At 44.9% G+C, this 18,433-nt stretch overlaps 1 protein-coding gene across 1 annotated transcript; it reads left to right on the top strand.

The window, feature by feature from the left end:
- The first annotated feature begins 323 nt into the window (after positions 1-323).
- LOC110158181 (ankyrin repeat and SOCS box protein 2-like) lies at positions 324-18,155 on the top strand. Its single transcript, XM_055154349.1, has 12 exons — positions 324-450; positions 556-865; positions 6,565-6,675; positions 10,294-10,463; positions 11,196-11,351; positions 11,754-11,999; positions 12,312-12,483; positions 13,047-13,169; positions 14,297-14,711; positions 15,736-15,762; positions 16,022-16,175; positions 17,965-18,155. The coding sequence occupies exons 1-12, from the start codon at positions 324-326 to the stop codon at positions 18,153-18,155; spliced, it is 2,202 nt and encodes a 733-aa protein (XP_055010324.1).
- The last annotated feature ends 278 nt before the right edge of the window (positions 18,156-18,433 follow it).

Raw genomic sequence — 18,433 nt, 5'->3', positions numbered from 1 at the left:
TATTCATTTTTATTTAAAAATATCAATTTCTCCACAGTATTTGGACTCAGATGGTTTCTTTTTTACAGAGAATTTCCCCTGCTTTAAAAAAACTTTCACAGCGCACAGATAAATAGGCATGCAGAGAAAAGCCACTTGCTGGCTTGAAAAAAAAAAAAAATAAAATCTCAAATAGAATGTACCAAACTCACAATAACCCAAAACCACAAAATGTTTTGGGGGAATCCGTTGCGTTTCACTGGCCCTAATATTTCGAAACGCGCCAAATCCGCGAACCACTTCCCGAAGCAGTCACGTGGTAGAGCCGGGCAGCGAGGCTTCGGATGTCATCATTTTTGGCTCCTCCCCCAAATGAAGCGAGCCTCGACACGCGCTTCACAGAAACACCCCCTTCATTACTCGACACAGGCTTCGAAGCCTCGGCACATCTCGGAACATCACTAGTGTACTGTCGGCATAATTATAAAGCATTTTTATTGTCCAGGAACTAAGAAGTAATATTGCTGCTCTGTTCATACTAGTTGCTGCACTAAACTTTTTTTTTTTTTTTTGCAGACTTCTGCCCCCTGCTGGTGATCATGGCGACCGTGTCGTTTGAGGACTACTCTCTGTACAGTAACCTCTCTGATGACGAGCTTCTGCAGCTCGCCATAGAACGCAGTCTGGACGAATCCCACCAATCACAGGCCCCGCCCCCTCAGGAACCCCCGCCCCCTCAAGAGAGCCAGCCAGTCAGAACGTCTCGCACCAGGCAATACCAGAGTGCGCCTGCGGTCAGAAGGAACTCCAGCTCCCATAATCCTCCGGTGCAGGAGCACGCTCACTACAGCTCGCCCAACCCGCCCAGCGAAAAACCGCCGGACCCGTAAGACCAGTGTATTTTCTTTGATTTTACCGGAATATCAGAAAGGAGACTGGTAATGTCCCTCTGTCCATGCTCGTCTCCATGGAGATAATATTACTTTGCCTTGAATGTTCCACAGTATGGCATTAAACATATCCATTTTGCATTTCTATTCATTTAATGTGTTTATATTGCAAAAAATTTACCATGTGCAAGCTCACCTCTCCACAGATCTGACCTGTAACTTGGTTTGATGGTGTCGTCTGCTTGGATCAGTTTAACAAGGCCACACTGTGGAACATTCCAGCCAATGCAATGATATCTCTATGGCAACAGGGGCGGCGACAGGGGGGTCTTGATGGGGCACTAGCCTCCTCTAGAATACACCTCAAAATGTTCTATTCACATTTACGTCACAAACCACGAAGACATTTGGAAACAGGCGATGACAACTTCCAGTGTAGTTACTATTAAGAAGTTGCTGATACGATACATACCTCGATACAGTGCACTTTCGATTTGATACGATTCGATACGATATATTTCAAATCGATTCAATACGGTTCAATTAAAAAAATAAAGGTTAAATCATGGCTCTGATACTAAAAGTCTTTCACTTCTTGTGCAAAGTGAATATGAAACACAAACATTTTAATCATCAAAACAGTGAAAATAAATAAGTTACCTTGCTCTAAACAAGCAACAAAACTGTGCTGTAACAAAATTATGTAGTAAAATAATCCAAAAAATACTCTTGCCGGATACATCGGTATAGCAGCCCATGATATCAATACTGTATCATCACATTAAACAATACTATATATCAGTATGTCGATATTTTGATATTTTTGCACACTCCTAATAGTTCGTGACACTGGGCTCGCTGAACGACTGTGATCAAAGCCACTGAAGTAAATGTGATCAGCGGTAAAATAAAGACTGTATATTTATGTGCTGTTTGGAATCATCTTGAATTCGGTGCCCTCATCTTTTCGTTCGGAGATGTGCGTCAGTGGAGAATTTATGAAACTGAAGTATGGTTGTAATTGTTGATTAGCCGAACATAACGGAACGCTAAAATGACATGGAGATGAAGAAAACTTTTCTCATTTTTCTTAGATTTTGTTAGATGTACACTACCGGTCAAAAGTTTTAGAACACCCTCATTTTTCCAGTTATTTACTGCAATTAAAGTCATGCAAGAGCTTGAAATGGTACAAAGGTAAGAACTGAACAGACAGAGGTTTAAAAAAAAGATAAAAGACACAAAAACTACCTCAGAAAAAAAGAGCAAGATGGTAAATTTGAAAACATGGAGTGTCCAGCAGCACAGTGTCCAGACTTAAACCCCATGGAGCTGGTTTGGGAGGAACTGGACAGAAGAGTGAAGCAACCTACAAGTGCCACACATTTATGGGAACTTCTGCAACAGACTTGGGAAGAACTTTCTGAACAATATTTGATTTCTGTCGTAAAAAGAGCGAGCCACGAGTGTGTTCAGCTGTTATATCTGCCAAAGGTGGACACTTTCATGAATCAAAAGTTTAGAATACGTTTTGGTCAACAGTCAACGGTAAAAAAATGGAGTGTGGTGTTCTAAAACTTTTGATTGGTAGTGTACTTTTGCGAACAGAGCCCATCGGAACTCAAACACAACAGACTCCAGGCACCCCAAACAAGTAGAAAAAGTAAAAAATCGCACGAAGAAAAATATAGTTAAAAGGCCTTTATTTGAATGGCCAAATTCAACATGTTTCGACCTTAACTGGTCATCATCAGGGCTTAATTAAAACAGAGTATGGGCGTGGCCTTCAAGTAAAACACATCAACCAATAGGCGCGTTTCAACTGACGTCATTGTTATTAAAAGCCCGCGTTGCTGCTGGGAAATATTTTGGTCGGAGGCAAGAAACACGATAGCGTCAAACACAGTGCGTAACCTCACGTATTTATCCCCGATAATGGTAAATTCCTGCATTATCGGATGCACAAATAGAAGCACGGAAAAAAGAAAATGTCTTTCTCGTATTTTGAGTGAAAAGAACCACTAACGGTGAATTAAACGTCTTTCAAACATTCGCAGAGCAAACGTAGAAGATCCTAACAAACCGTGGACTCCAACAAGTTCAACAACACATCGAGACTCTTGGAGGTTTTCATCTTTTCTGCTGTGAATGGCCCAGGAGTTTCCACCAAGTCATTGTGGATATCGCCAAAGTGAATATTTGTCCAGGTAGTTGGCGATTCTGACCAGAAATTTGGTTTGGTCCACCTTTTGTCGGGGTTGAAAAGGGTGATTTGGCTCCGTCGATGCTTATGACCAATTTCTGGTCAAATGGTCTTGGGTCCTCTGCCGTTAGAGTGGATAAATAACCGGGATCAATACCCTTTACGTGCTTTCTCGCTCCGTCCGTCATGTTGAATTAGTGTTTCTTGCCGCCGACCAAAATAATTCCCAGCATGCAACGCGCGCTTTTGTCAACAATGAAACTCACCTATAGCAGGCTGGAGTCGATCCCGATCTCGAGCCCGTCTGAAGTTGTCATCGCATGTTTCCAAACGTCCTCCTGGTTTGTGAAAGCGTGAACAGTGCCCATAGCTCCTCCAAAGACTTTAAAATGAGGTGACAATAAAAAAAGTATCGCTTATTAAATTTATAAATCACTACAGGGGCTGAGTACATGTGAACTTGTTTACAACAGTGAAGCACACATGGTAAGGAGGTGGGGAGGGGGGCTCCATTGATAAAAGCCTCCGCATTTACACGTGTGCACCCACAATGAAGAACTCTGCACTTCCAAAAATGTCTGGCGCTGCCCCTGGATGACGACAAGGGAAGGCGAAGGGAAGTCCCTCCACCAGAAAAATCTCATCCTTAAGTTTCATGCTCCGATTTCTTCCACTAAACATGTGAAATTGGATAATGTGAGATCATTTGATTTTGTGACATTAAAAATTGGCTAGTGTCATAAAATACATTTAGCAGCGAGCTCCTTAAATGTTGTTTTCGAAAGGGCGTCTCTAGAGGAGCCAAAATGTGTAGAAATCCAAAGTAGTGAATCAAATAAACACTATAATAAGACAAATATAGGTATAAAGATTTATGATTTATGAGTTAATTCACTGTAACTGGACAGAGCAAAACTTAAATAATGCAAAGATTCTGGTATTTCTGAAGACATAATCGACACAAAAACACAAAAACAAATCATATCTAAAGTTAATTTCATATTGACACACATAAAAATAAAGTTTTTGTCACAATAGTTTAGACTTGCTCACAGTAGGAAGAGAATTAAACCTTTTTATCCCCATGGAGACCAAACCAGACCAAGTTACAGGTCAGATCTGTGGAGAGGCGACCCCGCTCACCTTCAGAATTCATGTTTTTCAGTTTTTCTAGGTATTTTTGAACCATAAAACCACCTGCAATTGAATAAATGTAAAGTAGAGCTGTTTAATGTCGCACTGTGGAACATTTCAGGCAGAGCAGTGACGTATCCATAGAAACAAATTAAACAGATAATGCACACCAAAGTTCTTGTAGAGGTATAAATGCAAGGAACAGCAAAATAAAAGTGAAAAAAACTGAGATGGTCGATGCCCAAAAGCTTTTTTATTATTTTTAAGTTACGTTTTGGCAAAAAAAAAGCATTAGATATTTTTCTTGTTTTGGACCACAGTGCACCGTGTCCATAGAAACAAGACGTGACAGACCCACAACCAAAAACTTACATACAGTAGTGCACCTTTAAATACATTTTTAAATATGTTTTTGCTTCAGTATCTGTACTTTTACTTAACAAAATGGAGTACTTCTTCGACCACTGTGGTTTTATCTCGGTAATAACCAACTGACCCAAGAAATACCAGAAGACGTATGTTTTATCCGTTAACACTTTGACTGTCATCAGACACTCTGGATTTCAGACATAGTAGCCTAGATATTTTTTATCTGAATTGGCTGCTCTGCTTGAGCCTGAGCTTGAGTCCACACGATTAAACTTTTATACCAATGAGACCAGAATGTTAAAAACTCACTGTGGAACTTTGGAGAAGGAGTGTCCACCACCTGCTTGTCTCCATGAAGATGTTATTGCTGTGTATGGCATTAAATCCACATGGAGACAAGAAAGTGACACTCTCAGGCCAGATTACAGGTCAGATCTGAGGAAAGGTGACGCCGCTTACGACATGTTTTGGCAATAAAAGCGTGTAGCTAAATAAAAGCAAGATAGATTAGTGTTAGTTCAATCCAAAAGTCACTGGAACATTCTAGGCCAGACAACCCTGGCCTAGAATCTCCTCCTCCGGTGAGCTGCCTTTACAAAACGCAAATGCCAGAGAGCTACTAGTTTTAGTGGTCAGAAGAAATCAAGCAAATATAAGAACCAAGGCAAGTCTTAGATGAGGTACAGTTAGATTATAAAATGTAAACCATTATTCATTTATTAGTGCACAAAGTTCGGCATCAAAATGATATATGTACAATGGTCAAAGTCTTTAAAATTTTGTGAAGAATCCCTCAGTCGTCCAGGTAGAATCCATGGCAAGGAGAAAATTCAGTTTGTCGACTGGACAAAAGTTAGTTTGGTTGAAGACGTTTCGCAGCTCATCCAAGCTGCTTCTTCAGTTCTGGTCAGACGCTGGTGGACACTTAATACCTCTGCACCTGTATCCAAGTCAGGTCCAGAGGTGAGGAAGCTCCAATATGGCTCTGAATTGTTATGCTAATTAGAGCCCACACCCAGTACAGGTCAATAGGCCGAACTAACAAACAGAAACTGTAAACAAGTAGGTGTGTTAGTTTCAGTGTAGTTAGCTGCTCCCTGTAGGAAGTGTTCACCAGCGTCTGACCAGAACTGAAGAAGCAGCTTGGATGAGCTGCGAAACGTCTTCAACCAAACTAACTTTGTCCAGTCGCCAAACTGAATTTTCTCCTCGCCATCTTTAAAATTGTACTTTTTCAGCACAATACTTGTAATTCAGAAATCCCTTGGCGAGCTACTAGGAAGGGGGTGGAGAACTACCGGTAGCTCCTGAGATACAGGTTGGAGACTCCTGTTCTAGGCAAAGCAATAACAATCTCCATGGAGACAAGCAGGTGGTGCATCCTCCACCAGGACGACAGGAGGATGGTAGGTGTTTATCCAACGATCAGTGGTTGGTGGTTCAAATCCCGCTCTTGTTTTACACACTCAAATCCACTGACTCACAGAGATTCGAGCTCTCCACAGATGAATGCTGTTGTTGTGTGTTGTGTCCTTGGGCAAGACACTTCGACCATCTCGCCCTTTGTCTGCATACACTGGTGTATGAGTGTGTGTGTGTGAGTGAATGGGTGAGTGGTTCCTTGATGTAAAATGATTTGAGCGCCTTGAAAGTGGAAAAGTGCTGTATAAAAATGTGACTGTTTACCAAAACACAGCCCTGTAAACATGCAAACTCCACACACACACTTGGTTTGGCAACTGTGAAACTATGACCTTCTTGCTGTGAGGCAGAAGTGCTAATTGTTGCTTTGATTTGGATTTTTAAGAGTTAAATTTATCAGAAAAAAACAAAGTGATAGAGGGACATAACCAGCCTTGTTTCTGGTGGACACTCCCACCAGAAAAATTACACAGTCTACCTTAAAAAACATACTACTCTTCCAAATATTATAATGAATTTCTGGCAATTTTAGTAAATTGCTGGTGTATTTCCTTGTCTCTCATCCAGGAAAACTTTTGATGGGACGATCAGTCGCTTCATGACTGGATCAGGGAAGAGGATGGTGGCTTATCGCAGGATGGACCAGAGCATAGCTTACATCGGCCCAGAGCCAGACGAGTAAACCCAGATAATAATAATAATAATAATCATACTCATAATCATACATTTTATTTATATAGCGCTTTTCTAAACACTCAAAGTCGCTTTTCTAAACATGATTGTGCTATTGACTTATTTTTACATACCCGGAGCTGTGTTTAGACTTCTTTTTGGGGGGTATATAGTAAAAAAAAACCCCACATAGATCATTATTTAAAAGTTTGTTTATGGCCATATTGCTCTAACACTGCTTAATAATAGAAACAGGTCCATTGGTGTACTGCACAACTGATGAGCATGTACGTATACTAACATGTGGGCAGAGATAGGGGGTAGGTGAAAAGTGAAGTTTTCTGAGTACTCAAGCCTCAAATTCAAGACAAATCAAGATTACTCAAAGATGCAACTAACTAAATACAAGCCTAAGTAAACTAATGATGAAGGAACAGTGTTCATAAAGGTTGATTTAACATCCATTTCCATCCATTTTCTTCCGCTTATCCAAGGTCAGGTCGTGGGGGCAACAGTCTGGGGCAACTTCCCTCTCCACACACACGTCCTCCAGCTCGTCCAGGGGATCCCGAGACGTTCCCAGGCCAGCCGAGAGACATAGTCCCTCCAGTGTGTCCTGGGTCTTCCCCGGGACCTCCTCCCGATGGGACGTGCCCGGAACACCTCCCGAGGGAGGCGCCCAGGAGGCATCCGGAACAGATGCCCGAGCCACCTCAACTGGCTCCTCTCAACGTGGAGGAGCAGCGGCTCTACTCCGAGCTCCTCCCGTGTGACTGAGCTCCTCACCCTATTTCTAAGGGAGCGCCCAGCCACCCTGCGGAGGAAACTCAATTCGAGCGCTTGTATCCGCGATCTTGTCCTTTCGGTCATTACCCAAAGCTCATGACCATAGGTGAGGGTAGGAACGTAGATTGACCGGTAAATCGAGAGCTTCGCCTTTCGACTCAGCTCTCTCTTCACCACAACGGTCCGATACAGCGATCGCATCACTGCCGACGCTGCACCGATCCGCCTGTCAATCTCACGCTCCATCCTCCCCTCACTCGTGAACAAGACCCCGAGATACTTGAACTCCTCCACTTGAGGCAAGGACTCTCCACCCACCTGGAGAGGGCAAGCCACCTTTTTCCGGTCGAGAACCATGGCCTCGGATTTGGAGGAGCTGATCTTCATCCCAGCCGCTTCACACTCGGCTGCAAACCGCCCCAGTGCATGTTGAAGGTCCTGGTTTGATGGAGCCATCAGCACAACATCATCTACGAACAGCAGAGATGAATCCTGTGGTCCCCAAACCGGACCCCCTCCGACCCCTGACTGCGCCTAGAAATTCTGTCCATAAACACAATGAACAGAACCGGTGACAAAGGGCAGCCCTGGCGGAGTCCAACATGCACTGGGAACAGGTCTGTCTTACTGCTGGCAATGCGAACACAGCTCCTGCTCTGGTCATACAGGGACCGGACAGCCCTTAGCAAAGGGCCCCGGACCCCATACTCCCAGAGCACCCCCCACAGGACACCACGAGGGACACGGTCGAATGCCTTCTCCAAGTCCACAAAGCACATGTGGACTGGTTGGACAAACTCCCATGAACCCTCGAGCACCCGATGGAGAGTGTAGAGCTGGTCCAGTGTTCCACGGCCAGGACGAAAACCACACTGCTCCTCCTGAATCCGAGGTTCGACTATCGGCTGGATTCTCCTCTCCAGTACCCTGGCATAGACCTTACCGGGAAGGCTGAGGAAGTGTGATTCCCCTGTAAATTGGAACACACCCTCCGGTCCCCCTTCTTATACAGAGGGACCACCACCCCGGTTTGCCAGTCCAGAGGTACTGTCCCCGACCGCCACGCGATGTTGCAGAGGCGTGTCAGCCAAGACAGCCCCACAACATCCAGAGACTTAAGGTACTCAGGACGGATCTCGTCCAACCCCGGAGCCTTGCCACCAAGGAGCTTGCCAACCACCTCAGTGACTTCAGGGGGGTGATGGATGAGTCCGCCTCTGAGTCTCCAGCCTCTGCTTCCTCCTCGGAAGACGTGACGGTGGGATTGAGGAGATCCTCAAAGTATTCCTTCCACCGCCGGACAACGTCCCCAGTCGAGGTCAGCAGCTTTCCCCCCGCACTGTAAACAGTGTTGGTGAAGAACTGCTTCCCCCTCCTGAGGCGCCGGACGGTTTGCCAGAATTTCTTTGAGGCCGTCCGATAGTCCTTCTCCATGGCCTCCCCGAACTCCTCCCAGCTCCGAGTTTTTGCCTCTGCGACCGCACGGGCTGCAGCACGCTTGGCCCGCCGGTACCCGTCAGCTGCCTCAGGAGTCCCATGAGCCAACAAGGCCCGATAGGACTCCTTCTTCAGCTTGACGGCATCCCTTACTTCCCTGTGTCCACCACCGGGTTCGGGGATTGCCGCCGCGACAGGCACCACAGACCTTACGCCCACAGCTACGAGCGGCCGCATTGACAATAGAGGCTGAGAACATAGCCCACTCGGACTCCATGTCCTCAGCCTCCCCCGGAATCCGGGAGAAGTCCTCCCGGAGGTGTGAGTTGAAGATCCCTCTGACAGAGGGCTCCGCCAGACGTTCCCAACAGACCCTCACAATACGCTTGGGCCTGCCAGGTCCCTCCGGCTTCCTCCTCTGCCAGCGGATCCAACTCACAACCAGGTGGTGATCAGTTGACAGCTCAGCCCCTCTCTTCACCCGAGTGTCCAAGACACGCGGAGGTCAGATGACACGACGACAAAGTGGATCATCAACCTCCGGCCTAGGGTGTCCTGGTGCCACGTGCACTTATGGACACCCTTGTGCTCGAACATGGTGTTTGTTATGGACAAACTGTGACTAGCACAGAAGTCCAATAACAAAACACCGCTCGGGTTCAGATAAGGGAGGCCGTTCCTCCCGATCACCCCTCTCCAAGTGTCACTGTCGTTGCCCACGTGGGCGTTGAAGTCCCCCAGTAGAACAATGGAGTCCCCAGTCGGTGCACTGTCCAGTACCCCTCCCAGGGACTCCAAGAAGGCCGGGTACTCAGCACTGCTGTTCGGCCCCTAGGCTGACACCACAGTGAGAGACCTGTCCCCGACCTGAAGGCGCAGGGACACGACCCTCTCGTTCACCGGGGTAAACTCCAATACGTGGCGGCTGAGCTGTGGGGCTATAAGCAAGCCCACACCAGCTCGCCGCCGCTCCCTGTGGGCAACGTCAGAGAAATGGAGGGTCCAACCCCCGTCAAGGAGTTGGGTACCAGAGCCCAAGCTGTGCATAGAAGTGAGCCCGACTAGATCTAGCCGGTATCTCTCAACCTCCCGCACAAGTTCGGGCTCCTCCCCCCCAGCGAGGTGACATTCCACGTCGCCACAGCCAGATGCTGTGTGTGCGGACCAGGCCGTCGGGACACCCGTCCCGACCGCCGCCCGGTCCTATATGCACCCGACCCCTATGAACCCCTCTGAGGGTGGTGAACCCACAGGAGGGTGGACCCACGTCGTCCTTTCGGGCTGAGCCCGGCCGGGCCCCGATTTAACAGGTCTTCTTTAATCTACTCGCAGTACCAAAACTAAAGTGTTAATAAATCTGAATTATGTACATTCACAGACTTTTAAATGTTGTTTTCTCAGTGAGGAGGAGCCCATATTCGAGGCGATCCGTCTGGGTAATGCTGCAAAGGTGAAGGCTCTGGCGCTTAAACCTGGCACAAACCTGATGCTGCCCAGTAGACCCGGCTGGCTGCCCATCCACCAGGCGGCGTGGTACGGGCAGACCGCCTGCCTCAATGCTCTCATCGCAGGTCAACCCTCGCTCCAAAATAAACTCATGTTCTTTTTTGATTTCAGTTTCAATTGCTCACTCACAGTTTTCAGAAGTTGCTGTAATGTCCAGTCTGCTGATTTAGATGTCCCGCAGTATGGCATTAAACGCATCTGTCTCCATAAGCACAAATATGTGAACCCCACGCCAAGTTACAGGTCAGATCTGTGAACAAGCAAGCCCACTCACACTACAAATGCTTTTCAAGGTATTTCTTAGTAATAAAAACACCTGTAGGGGAATCAATGCGATAATGAGATAAATTACTTTAATGCCATACTGTGGAACATTTTGGTCAAAGCCATAACATTTCCATGAGACAAATACGTTGGAGACCCTCCACCAGAAAATGTACACAGGTGTGTGAGAGAAGAAAGGCCCCCTCGTCCTGGTTTATAGTCCCATGGGCACGTGTCCATATTTCAGTTAGCTCCTTCATCCAGTGACGATGTTTGTTGTCCTCTGTCACATGATCGCTGTTGTCCTACCTCTACCAGCAGGAAAAGAGCACAAAAATATGCGTGAATCAGCTGACCAGACACGTAACAGCAACTTCTAAAGACTGAAGAGTGGAGAAAGAGCAGTTGAAACTGAAAAAATAACTTCTCTGGACTAAACTTGAGTTCTGTTGTGTCCTCTGCTTATGAGTTACTGAGGTGATCAAAATGGAAAACCCCAGGTCTTACCCTGGTCTAACTCTTCTTCTGTACAGTCCAGCCTGGGATGATAAACAAGCGTGCGTCCCGTGGAGAGACCCCCCTGCTGGTGGCTGTGCAGAGGGACAGTCTGGACTGTGCCCTGGTGTTACTGGACAACGGAGCTGATCCAGACACTATGAACTCAGACAAGGAAACACCGCTCTACAAAGGTACGGCTCAAAACACAGGGGTATGAGGATGTACTCGATTTGAATAAGACGGATTTTTCTAGTTAAACATGGGAGGGGCTGATGGTGCATATGGGCAGCCTTGCTTCTGTCAGTCTGCCCCAGGGCAGCTGTGGCTACAGATATATCTTGCCAACGTGTTTGGAGCGAATGAATAATGACAATGAGTGGTTTAAGATGCTTTGTCTCTGTAAATTGCAGTACAAGTGTGAGGCTTTATAATTATATAAAATTATTGTGCAGGATTGTAGAATGAGGCGCCATGGGGCACATGTTTAATTATAATTCTGTTCTGTGCTCAGTGTCTGACTAATTAATTGCTTTAATTAGAACTCATATAGAGTTAACCTGTTCTTCTGCTGCTCTCCTGCTTTTGTCCTTCAGCTTGTGAGCGCAATAACGCCGCCCTGGTGGCGACTCTGCTGAACCACGGGGCCGGGGTGAACCTGAACTGTATCCAGGGCTGGACGGCTCTGCAGGAGGCCGTGGTGAGGAACAGTGTGGAGATCTGTGAGATGCTGCTGTCGGCTGGAGCCAAAATCAACATCGCAAACATGTACGGCATCACGCCACTGTTCACCGCCGCCCAGACCGGGAGCATGGACACCCTGCGCTTCCTCATCAGACACGGTCTGTACTCGAGTACTTCCTCATAAAATCAGGCAGGAATCACTTAAGGAAACAGAAAGTTGTGATGACCAAGTCTGTGGGATGGGGATGACTGTCTATGTTGTATTTTCATAAGAAACATTCATACCTGACCCAGGCTTTTTATTTGTCTGGAGAATATGGTGATGTAATTTTAAACCCAGCAATGCATTTGTTTGATCAACTACAACAACTACATCTCTCTACTCATAATCATTGTCTCTCTTTGTTTTTCTTGTAATGAACAAAGATAATATAATACATTTCTCTTACATTCTCCCTGTGATTCTGTAGGCGCAGACATAAACACGCAGGCTTCAGATGGAAACACAGCTCTGTACGAAGCGGTGAAGAATCGTCATGAGGAAGTGGTGGAGCTGCTGCTGTCTCAGAACGCAGACGCCAATCGACCAGGACGCAACGGACTCCTGCCTCTGCACATCGCCGCACAGAACGGAAATGAGACGTATGATTCACACAGAGACTACACACATACATGCATACATACACACACACACACACACACACACACAAGTCTATAGGAACAGTATCAGAAAAGCGCTCCAGATGGTAAAAATGAACAATCTTGTAGAAGCAGATAAGTACAATTGCCCACACGCTTTCAATAACCCTGCGTATTTAGTCTTTTGGCTCAACAATTTATCAATTTATCAGGCCTAAATTAAGGCTAAAGTGAAACCAAATCAAGTTTATGCTGAAATTAAACCACTGATAAGGTACTACTAAATAATAAATAACCCAAAGGAGGACAAAAACATAAATAACTCATAAATCATAAATAAGTTATAAATTAAACAAACTGGAGAGGGCCCTGTGTGCACATGTCATTGGTACATGTATTGTTTGACCCTACAGCAGAGGTCAGAGTGTTTGTCCAACTGATGGTCGGCTGTTGAATTTCAGCACAGACCAGAGCACACTGTCCTTGGGCAAAACACAAGCTTGTAAATAACAGTACAAAGGACATAAGACGTTATAATTGCTGGTGACAGATACATGTGTCCACAGGATCGTCGCTCTGCTGATCCCAAAGACGAGTAAAGCCCGTGTGCGGCGCTGTGGCATCAGCCCTCTGCACCTGGCAGCCGAGAGGAACAGAGACGAGGTCCTGGAGATGCTCCTCCACGCTGGGTCTGAATACACACACTTTTCTATTTCACATTCATTCCTCAGTTGTTGATTAAATAATTTGCGCTGAATAGGCAAGTTTCAGCTGACGTCATTGTTATTAAAAGCTCGCGTTGCTGCTGGGAAATATTTGGGTCGGAGGCAAGAAACACGGTAGCAGTCAAACACAGTGAGTAACCTCGTGTATTTATCCCTGATAATGGTAAATTCCTGCTGCATTATCGGATGCACAAATAGAAGCACGGAAGAAGGAAAATGTCTTTTTCGTATTCTGAGTGAAAAGAACTGCTAACGGTGAATTAAACAGCTTTCAAACATTTGCAGAGCAAACGTAGAAGATCCTAACAAACCGTGGACTCCAACAAGTTCAACAACACATCGAGACTCTTGGAGGTTTTCATCTTTTCTGCTGTGAATGGCCCAGGAGTTTCCACCAAGTCATTGTGGATATCGCCAAAGTGAATATTTGTCCAGGTAGTTGGCGATTCTGACCAGAAATTTGGTTTGGTCCAGGCTTTGTCGGGGTTGAAAAGGGTGATTTGTCGTCCATCGATGCTTATGACCAATTTCTGGTCAAATGGTCTTGGGTCCTCTGCCGTTAGAGTGGATAAATAACCGGGATCAATACCCTTTACGTGTTTTCTAGCTCCGTCCGTCATGTTGAATTAGTGTTTCTTGCCGCCGACCAAAATAATTCCCAGCATGCAACGCACGCTTTTGTCAACAATGAAACTCGCCTATACCTTTTTAAAAAGTAAAATGTGTCTGTGGTGCTTAAACCAAACACAGAACTAGGTCATTTTAAACAGTTAGTGGTTGCAGTGGTCCAAAGTTATTCCTCACTTATATATTCAGCATCCTAAATATTCACTGTGATCAATAAATTTGCACTTTTCATCACTTTCAGAGGACAGTTTTTTTGCCTTTACAGTAAAGCTAAGCAGCAACTAGCATGCAAACCATGCACTTCCAGATGTTTAACAGTACAAAATCATCTTTTGTTGTAGTTCTAAATTTCTTTATGGTGAGATTATATTAAAACAATCTTAGATTAAAGTCTAACTTCAGAGCTGCAGACAGAGCAGTCCCTCTAGTTAGAAAAGTATCAATATTTATTTTCTTGTTTTCAGTTATGACCCAAACATGCAGCTGAGTGAGGAGCGGAGCACGCTGTACGAGGACCGCCGTCGTACTCCGTTGTACTTCAGCGTGGCCAATGTGAACGTGTTCGCCGTTCGCCTGCTCCTGTCCCACGGCGCCGCCACAAACCTGGACACGCTCCCACCGCTGATGGTGGCGGCGAGGCAGGGCGCCGTGCGGACCGTCACCCTCCTCCTGGAGAACGGCGCCGACGTGAACATGACCGTGCCCAGTCTGACCACCTCCTTCCCGCCCCTCATCATGTTCTGCTCCCAGGACCCTCCTCTGCTCAAACTGATGCTGGACCACGGGCTCAAGGCCGCGCCCTGCTTCACCTGCTCCTACGGCCACAAGGAGCACCCACCGCTCAGGAACCAATCAGAGGACAGGACACGGAGAATGGAGGTAACGAGGCATTCTGATGATTTATCTGTGAGTTTCAGAATGATGGAAAAATGAGGGCTGTCAAGAATATTCAATATTCAAAAATATAATACTAAAAACCGTCAAGGCGTCCAGTTTGCTTCCAAAGTCTATGTCCTGCGTCCTGCATTTTTGCAGCGCGTTGACTGAACCAGGTCTAAACCAGGACTGGACTAGGACTAAACTATGACTGGACCAGGACTAAACCAAGACTGGACCAGGGCTAAACCAGTGTCATTCATGTGTCTTTAGAGGAGTATAAATATAAACATGCTGCAGCCGAAGAGCCAATCTCCTCCGCTGATGGTTTTATGTAATAAATACACTAAAGTCTCTCTCAACCTGGTCTGCTATTGTTCCGGGAAAAGACCGGGACTTGTTTCCAGGGCAACGGACACCATGGACGCACGTCAAGTATTTTTCTCCCATTCGTCCACTCCGTTCAAGACGTGCATCGGGGGCGTCAAAACTCAAATATAAAAGCGTCCAACTAGAGGCGTTCACCGTGTTTTTTGACGCTCCAGTCTGAACGGACCTTAAAACTACTATTGATTGAGTGGTTGGACACTTGTGTAAACAAGTATCGATACTGAAGGAGCAGTTTCATCTTGAGTTTTATCTAAACGAGTTAAGAGCACATGGTAAAATAACAAATACTATTATTTTATATTGAAAACTGCAATACTGTCTAAAAAAAAGAGCTTTTTAAATGATCATTTGGGTATCAAAATCAGTTTTGAGTACTGAGTCAAAATTTTAACTGTGGTCATAGCGATTAAGCATCACATAGGGGGTGTTCGACATGCATCTCCATGGTGGAATGTTCAGCAGTTACCATGGAGACATAATGCACACATGAGCAAACACTGTCAAAAACGTTTTATGATCTGAAAACTGAAAAAAAAAACAAAAAAAAAACTTTTTCCTGTCAGTATGAAAATGTTACAGCTTTGCCTAGAATGTTCCACAGTATGGCATTACACTTATATATATTCATGGTGATAAGCAGGGAGAGCTACAAGGCCATGTCCAAGTCAGATCTGTGGAGAGGTGACACTGCTCACAGTAAGATTACATGTTTTTCAAGGTATTTTTGAGCAATAAAAAAGACTAAAACACTTAAGTAAATGCAAGATTGAAGTTTAAGTCTTTGCTGAGGAACAGTCTAGGTGAAACACATCATCTCCATAGAAACAAGCAACACCTTCACCAGAAAAGTTACACAGTGCTTTTTTAATGACAGTAAATTTGTCATTCACAGCTAATATCCCCATCTCTTATTTGATTGACAGTTCTGCGAGATGGTGTCGTCCCCCCAAGTGAGCAGGTGGGTGGGGCCGATCGTGGACCTCCTGTTGAACTACGTGGGTCATGTGACTCTGTGCTCCCGCCTCCTGGATCACTTGGACAGTTACTCAGAGTGGAGCAGCATCAAGGACAAAGCAGGTAACATTAGCCCCGATGTTGATACGAACGCTCCCATTTTAGCCGAAGAACAATGTCGAGCATGACGAAGGCCAGCGCTGTGTCCTCGAATCACACAAGTGTTTATGTCCTCGAATCACACAAGAGTTTACCATCACTCGTTCAGAGGAGGTTGTTTTAAATGGCATTCTTCTGTTTAAATGCTAATATGAGGTAAGGATTTATGCACAGATTAAAGGTCCTATATTAAGCAAAACTGTCTTTTGTGAGCTTCTAGCCTGGCAAAAATGCTGTCACCTCATCAAAAACATACCCAGTAGTGTTTTATTTCATTCACACATGTTTGAATAACTCTTTATTTTATTTATGTCTCTCTACATCTCCAAAACTCCATCACATGTTGTGGTAGTTTTCAGTTTAACAGCTCCTTTTACCTTTAGCTTTGTAGAGATTGTCAATTCCAGGTCTGAAATGATCTGTTTTTAAAGAAAAACTCCTGCACACCATCTCACTCTTGATTATTCTTTTATTAGTACGACGTTTCGGTTTGTCAGACCTTCCTCATGTATAGAGGTAGATATCTGAGGAGGGTCTGAGGGACTGAAATGTCATACTAATAAAAGAATAATCAAGAGTGAGACTGTGTGCCAGAGTTTTTCTTCAAAAACAGCTAAGTGCCTCTCCTCCAACACACCTGTCGCCTAGTCAGGTGTGCAGAGTCTACACAGAAACAAGGTCTGAAATTATCCAAATGATTCTAGTGAAAGTGTATGAGGTTTAAAAATACAGTGGAGCCATTCCTGAACTACCACATGACATCACAAGGTGGAGTATTTTCTGTTTGAGAGAAGAAGTCAGCCTAAATCTGCAGGATTTGTGTGTTAAACATGTGTGAATGAAACAAAATAAAACTCCAGGTCTGTTTGTGATGAGGAACTTTCAACTTTCAGTTTTATTATTGTCCCAAACGGAAATTATTGTGCAGCAGAGTCAGACAAACAGACATACAGTACAATTCAATAATACACTACACCACAGCTTAAGCTTAGCTCAACAATGCAGACATACATTCCCTTAAAATAAGGAAAAAAGAGCAGGTATGTAACTGCATTTCACCACGACTGCTCCTGAGCTATAAGAGAACATTCAACCTAGTTATGGCTTCAGAAATAAAGGAAGTCTGAGCTCTCTGAGTTCTGATCCAGGGCATTCTCAGACACCACCCAGAAGACAAGAGGTTAAACTCCTCAGAGAGCGGGTGGTCAGGGCTCTTCCATTATTTGTTGGGCCTTGCAAATCACCCTTCTGTTCTATAATTTTACGTGCCACTTTGACTAACCAAGCCAGACGATTTCTACTAGACATGGAGAGAGCACCGAACCAACAGACAATACAAAATACAAGAACAGATAAAAAAAACTGATGAAAAAGAGTAATAAAAACAGTCACTTTCCTTAAAGAGAACAGATTTTGCGGCACCTGGTTCTTGCCGATGTCATCAGTGTTCGATTCAAAGCAAAATGAACTGTCAATAATTGTCCCTAGATATTCATATTGAGACAAACTCAACTTCTTTTCCCTGAATTAGAGAATGAGAGGGTGAAGCATGTGTTTAGTCTTTGACATATTGATAGACAAATAAACACGTTCACACCATTCAATAAAATCATCCACCACAGGTCCATGACTACTCTCAATGTCTCTCAAGAAACTCACAATTACTGTATCGTCTGCAATATTTATAACATAGATCAGAAAATAAAGTAATACAGACGCTCTAATAAACCGTTGTACGTCTCTTTCTGTACAGTCCCCCCTCGGCCGCTCATGCATCTGTGTCGTCTGAGGATTCGCTCCCTGGTGTCCCAACGTCGGTTAAAGCGTCTGCCTCTGCCGCCTTCTCTGCTCCGCTTCGTCCAGCACGAGATCCTGGAGGAGCCAGACCCAGACGAGCTGGAGTATCCGGAATACAGCGACTTCACTCATCAGTTATACATTTAATGCTCCTACAAAACTGACTCTGGTGAGCTTTAGGCCAAACTAGAATGTGGTTACCTCCTCAAACACAGACCTGGAGTTGTGTTTTGTCTCATTCACACATTTTAGAGCAACATTTATTATTAGTCTGTCTACATCTCTAAAGGTCAAAATACACTAGTTTTCAGGTTAACAGCTTCATTTTACCTTTAGTTTAGTAGAGAATTTTAATTCCAGGGCTGAAATTGTCTAAATGATTCTAGTGAAGATACCAACTTGTCAAAACCTGATCCGGTCTGATC

Source organism: Boleophthalmus pectinirostris, unplaced genomic scaffold, assembly GCF_026225935.1.
Source record: "Boleophthalmus pectinirostris isolate CB_2022bp ecotype Guang Dong unplaced genomic scaffold, ASM2622593v1 HiC_scaffold_19, whole genome shotgun sequence".
In the NCBI taxonomy this organism is placed as follows: Eukaryota; Metazoa; Chordata; class Actinopteri; order Gobiiformes; family Gobiidae; genus Boleophthalmus; species Boleophthalmus pectinirostris.
The sequence above is the reverse complement of the archived record's forward strand: the minus strand, read 5'-3'. Positions and strand labels throughout refer to the sequence as shown.